Source organism: Atta cephalotes (assembly GCF_000143395.1).
Source record: "Atta cephalotes unplaced genomic scaffold scaffold00027, whole genome shotgun sequence".
Taxonomy (NCBI): Eukaryota; Metazoa; Arthropoda; class Insecta; order Hymenoptera; family Formicidae; genus Atta; species Atta cephalotes.
The window spans coordinates 54515-61057 of record NW_012130091.1 but is presented as its reverse complement, the minus strand read 5'-3'; the positions used below and the strand labels follow the sequence as shown (position 1 = coordinate 61057).

General features: G+C 27.8%; 1 protein-coding gene across 1 annotated transcript in view; it reads left to right on the top strand.

The window, feature by feature from the left end:
- Positions 1-215: 215 nt before the first annotated feature.
- LOC105620571 (protein PFC0760c-like) overlaps positions 216-6543 on the top strand; it is a 22673-nt gene continuing 16345 nt past the window's right edge. Inside the window, 6 exon segments of the mRNA XM_012202064.1 lie at positions 216-268; positions 270-294; positions 536-1198; positions 1288-1294; positions 1297-1777; positions 1882-2347. Of these exon segments, the coding sequence (XP_012057454.1) occupies positions 216-268; positions 270-294; positions 536-1198; positions 1288-1294; positions 1297-1777; positions 1882-2347 (1695 nt within the window).

The window sequence follows — 6543 nt, the reverse complement described above, 5'->3', positions numbered from 1 at the left end:
ATAGAACTTTATTACATGGAAGGTATTTTATACTTAATTATTTACTTATAATTATATTTATTATATGAAAAAATTTTAGTGTCTTTTTTAGCGGTTTTCATTTAAAATCTGATGATTTTCTAGTGATTTTTTAAAATGAAATTGATGGTGAAATATATTTTGCGTTGGCAATATTGATTCGCTACCCTTGTCATTCATGCTCATCCCACTCCACAATGTGTTTACATTTTATAATTCAGGAAATGCTTCTACCTCGTAAGGCGAGTCATTGAATCTGGCACTATGAAACGTGCGGTAATATTAAAGCTACTTCCTCTTTTCCATTTCTAATGCGACAATCACTGATTCATTGCGTTCTTTTTTCTCAACAATTCTAGGTTAATTTGTATTAAATAATATTTATATACGCGATTGTACCGACATTGTTTAGTTGTGAGAAAATGAATATTATTTCGACAAAGCAGTGCGTGATGATACATGTTGTAAGATTTATGAATCACAGTTTTAATTCACTTTCTACTTTCTTGGTTTTCAGATATCTGAGGAAAATAGTGAGGCCAAACGGGCTTTTTTTAAACAAGAATCAATCAACTTTGGATATGATGTTTCTTCGTATGCTAGTTATTCATCGTCGTCCACATCCTCTACTATCACTCAACCTTTGCCTGGGCAACCACCCTTGCCTCCTATGCCTCCACCATCCAATGGAGTCCCACCTCCGCCACATGTATTTGGACCAGTGCCTTCCCAAATGACTCCTATTCAATGGACACATGCACATACTCCTTGGCAATGGATAACACCACAAACATCTCCTTTGCCAACTCCTCCAACTCCTCCACATGATATTACAATTCCAAGGGAGATTCCACTAAGGGGTAACTATGTACGTCGCGAAAGATTCACTCATAATAGGAACAGTATGTATATTCAGAGAAATAATTTTCATCGTAAAAATAGACGAGTAGTACAGTTTGGACAACCACAAGGTCAATTTGATCAAGCTGCATATTTTGGTGCAACTTTAACGGGTAATCTCGGATTGCAATGGCAAAGAAATATTTATAATGCAGCAGCGAGTGATAATATAAGAAGCCACATGACTGTTCCTTTATCTTCCCATTCCATATCTCCTATCCCATCAGGAATCGTGAGCAACAAACATAATGAAGAAACTGAGGATCAGGATGTGAAAATTGTACTGGAGAACATATTTTAAAGTTTGAAGAACAAATATTTTTAAATAACATGTTTGTTACAAAGTTACCTAATATAACCATTTTTCAGGAAAAGGTAGTAAAAAAAATAAACAAAGAAAGCTAACGTCTCAAAGTTGTGTAAATAAACCATGGAATAGAGAAGATGCAGAAAGAGCTCTAAGAATTGAAAGCGAATACAACATGAAGAATAAAGTTAATGCACAGAGCTTAATAATTAAGTTTCCTGACACGGATCTAAATAAAGACATCGTCAGTAAATTTCATTCTGATATACTGAATATACATTTTCAAAATCCATGTGGTCCGAGATATTGTTTCATTCAAATGGCGGAAGATGTGAATATTGATGAAGCTATAAAAGAATTGGAGAAAATTAAGTTTGGTCTAGGATATTTGAAAGTCGAGAAAAAAATATTAAGAGATGAAGATAATCCCGAAGAGATAGATCCCTATACCTTATTTATAGGAAATTTACCTGAATCTGTTAAAACAAGCGAAATAAAAAGTAAATTTCCAAAAGCGCAAGATGAAGAAACACGAAAGATGAAGAATACGCGGTGAGTTAATAGATATCGTGTATTAAGTATTTACAAATAGGATCCTAACGACCCTATTGGTTTATAATTTTGTATTGTAATGTTATCTCGACGTTTTATTACAGAAACATTTTAATGAGATATAATAGTGTAGATGATGCAATATCGGATTACAAACAAACATATGGTTTAATATGGGATAAAAGGAATATTAATGTTAGATTTAGACGGAAAAGAGGTTGTCTTCCCGAAGAACCTAAACCTGACGTTAAGAAAGTTAAAGAAGAGCCAAATAATGCTACACAAGTGGAAAAGGAACGAAATATGAATTATATTGAATTTGACATCAATATTAGCGATTTAAAAGAAGAACAAAGTAACATTGATGAGACAAATGGAGATAAAATTAATCGCCCCAATAAACCATCGGCAAATCAAAATATGGGTGTCAAAAACGGGTTACAAGATAATTTCAATAAAGCACAAAGAAAACCAGCCTCGCAAGAAAATATAAGCTCTCAATTATCTGAGTTAACTCCGTCGGACATCGACACGTCCGCTATGGCACAAGAAGAACAACGACAATCTTGGGTAATAGATCAATATCATTATGTTGTATATTGTTGTGTTGCATTGTACATATGATACAAATTCCTAAGAGAATGAAAATTTTATATAATTAATAAACAAAAGGATATAGCAGGAGATTTTGCGACCCCACACAATCCATCACTACAGGGAGCAAAATGAACATCCAGATGAAAGAATATTTTGTATGAAGTTTTATTCCCAAAAGAGCCACATCATTTTGAAATCGAAAAAGTATCATTTTTCATTAATTTTTTTTTCGTTAAATCTAAACGGATCTTTACAAAAAAATCATGAATATAAAGAGTATTAGATAAATTAGAATAAAAAATTTTGTCATTCATGGCTCAAAATTTTATTTAAAAAAAAATCGAGAATTTTTTAAATCGCATTTTTATATGATCTGAATGCTTGACCACTTCTAAAATAATTCAGCATCTAAATATTATTATAAATTGTATCATATTTTTTCAGATTTTTAAATTTGATGAAACGTCAGAAAAAAATTCAAACCGTTTTTTCGTCATTTTTCGATTTAAAATATACTAGTTAACATATTTTAAGTTATTTTTAAATATAATTGTACTTATTTTTGATCCCACTTTTGCAAACAATAGTTTGAAACTTTAATATTATAGAGTTTGCGTAGATTAAACAATGAATTTCATTCTTCTCCTTCAGAAAAATTAATTTAAATGATTTTAGCATTTATTCCATTTTAAAAAATTTTTCCAATTTTTAACTTTGTTAAGCACATAATAAATTTATCTTACTCTAATATGACGTCAAGAGACTTCAGGTTTTTGATCTACAAGATTATTTAATCCAAAATTCGTTTTATATTTATAAAATTACTAAGCCTTCGGTGATTTAAAAACTATTTAGAGATTCAGGTTCGACTCTTGGCGAAATATTTTTCGCAATAAATTTATTTGTCACAGATTTTTAGTGTATTAAGATCTCTTTAATAGATGCCTATTGAGCATCAAAATTTAATTGTGATATAATTAAGTAGTTTAGCTGCGTTTTTAAATTCGATAAAATTTCGGCGCGCAATTTTAATGACTACAAATTTGATAGGATAACTCCGGTATATACATCGGACCTATTAAAAATTTAATTTATTAAATATTATTTACTATATTTATAGTAAACGAACTATATCAATAAAAACTTTGTACTGTCTACTACTATGAAAAAAATATTAGAAATCTGAAATATTTATTTTTCATATTAAAAAATAATTTTTTTAAAACCCTTACATTTTTGTAGTATATCTCATAGGGATGGGATATATGGTTATTCATAAGGGAAGGAGGGAAAGAATATGTACGGCTCATAAAAAATTTATAAATAATGCATATAAATAAGACGTATAATGACATTTATAAAATGTGTTTATAAAGTTTTATTAAGGAATAAGGATAAATATGTATATGAAGTAATAAATAAAATAATTATAATTTTCCTATATATTCCTATATTACAAGTATTATGGCATGAGGTACATATTTTATATAATGCATTTATTGCATTTAGTGCATTGAATTCAATCTGTGCACTTTTATATGCTTTGAACATAAATCCCACTCACTAAAAATATCCCAAACAAATGGGATATACAAGACAACAGATTAAACAAAGAATACGAAAGCAAAGCACCTATATTTTGCTACACAACATGCTTTACCATTTTCCACTACACGTATGTAGTAACGACTAAGTCTTTTACAGGCTCTTAATTATTTGTAGATTATAATTTATGATGGTGTTACTTATTACAGTACAAATCGATTAAACTCACAATTCATTAATATTAACTGTAAGAAGCTGAAATCATAACATAATACTAATATAACATAAAGGCACGTAACAGAGTAGTTGTGAGAAATTATCTCCATTCCTTCTATTTTTTCTGACTTCTACGGCGTAAATCTCAGCGCGGCATATTTGCTGGAATTATCTTATATATGCATGTACATACCTACTATATACAATTCATTAAATTATTTAAGCATTAGAAGATCCAGTTTTGATCGTTATAGCCATTCCTATTTGTTAAATTTCCTATTTGTTAAATTTTCAAATGTACAATAAAATTCTTATTCTTTATAATGTTTATATTATAAATTTTCTATTGACTCACTTTCTAAAATTATACAAATAAAAATTCCATTTTTAAGGAATCAAAGAAATAATTAGATTTGAAAATGCATGATATACAGAATTTATTTATTTGTAATCATTATTTTATGCGAAATAATGTACACTTTTAAAAAGTAACACTTTGAAACAATTATTTTCCAGTGGGGAATACTCGACTGTGATTAGTCAATTCCCACAATCCAACTAAACTCGAACTCTCGATAGAAACTTAGTCATAAATGAAGACAGATTGATATATTTGATAATTGTTTCAAAAGTGTTACTTTTTAACTTTGATTATAAATTCTGTATATCATCTATTAATTGTTTCTTTGATTTCTTAAAAATGGTATTTTTATTTATAAGTATAATTTTGGAAAGTGAGTTAATAGAAACTTATAAATATAAAACAAATTTTAGGTTAAATAGTCTTAAATCAAAAACTTGAAGTCTTTTGATTTATATTAGGGTAAGATCAATTTATCATGATTATATGCTTAATAAAATTAGAAATTGCTAAAATTAGAATTTGCTTTAAAAAAAGATGAAATAAATGCTGAAATCAGTTAAATTAATTTTTCTGACGGAAAAAAATGGAATTCTCATTGTTTGACTTGCGCAACTCTCTTAAAGTTTTAAATTATTGTCTCCAGAAGCGGGATCGAAGATAAGTACAATTATATTTAAGAACAATTTAAAATATATTAATTGGTATATTTTAGATCGGAAAATGGTGAAAAAATGATTAAAATTTTTTTTCAACATTTTTCACCAAATCTAAAAATCTGAAAAAAATCTAAAATATGATTTATGATAAGATTTAGCTATTGAATTATTTTAAAAGTGGTCAAATATTCAGATTATATAAAAAATGATGATTTTTAATGCTTCTTGAATTTTTTTAAAAACAGAATTTTGAGCTAAGAATTCAAAAAAATTTTTATTCTATTTGATATTCTTTTTAATACTCTTTACATCCATGATTTTTTTACAAAAATTTATTTAAATTTAGTGGAGAAAAAAAATTATTAATGAAAAATCACATTTTTTTCGATATCTTGAAATGGTATGACTCTTGGAATAAATATTCGAACAAAATATTTTTTCATCTGGATGTTCGTTTTTTGGCAATGGATTACATGCGAAGTCTAAAATTCCCTCCTTATCCTGCTACATGTTAATTAAATTAACAATTGCTAATTAATTTAATAATTAAAGGTCCAATAAGAGGGACAAAAATGCCTCAGACTCTTAAAAATTGAAAACTTTTTAAATGAAAGATATATATCAAAAAACTTTTTTAGACACAGTATTAATTTTTAATATACATGTATATGAGAGATATTACATAATTGCTGAATTTTAATTAAAATATTATATCTTCGAATATATGTATCTAAAAATTTTGAAAAAAATATGTTTCAAAAAAGTTAAAGACTAACTTAGGAAAAAAAAGAGTTGGCGGAGTTGACGGAGTTTAACTTTAAGATTAAAAAAAATTAAAATACTTTTAACATTCATAGTGATATTTTTTGAGTACACTCACGTAATTTTTTGATAGAAGTTTGATAGAGGTAAATAGTTTGTTGATATCTCTTTAACAAAAAATAATTGAAGTTTGGCTCTTGAGATAAAAATTAAACAATAATGAAAACACGAGTAATTAAGAGCCTATATTCGTAGTAATTGGAGCGATTATATTTCTCAGTATTACATATATATAACAAATACCGAATGTTTCGGCTTAATTCAAGCCATCTTTAGCAGTCTAATATAAAATCTCTTGATGAATAATTCCAAACATCTTCATACTATGAAATATGTCGCTAAAAATGCTTGGCATTGTGATATTCTTTTTGCCAATCGTGATTTAATTTATAGTATTTCATTGTGCAGTTATGGAGTGTAGTAGCTCGCACTTAGTCTAACAGCTAAATGACGGTTACATACTTCAGATTTGATAATCTGGGAGATTCTCTTGCTGCATTCGATTATTTGAATTGTATTAAGAAAGTTGTATTATATTAGGTGTAGTAAAAAGAAATCCATTATTT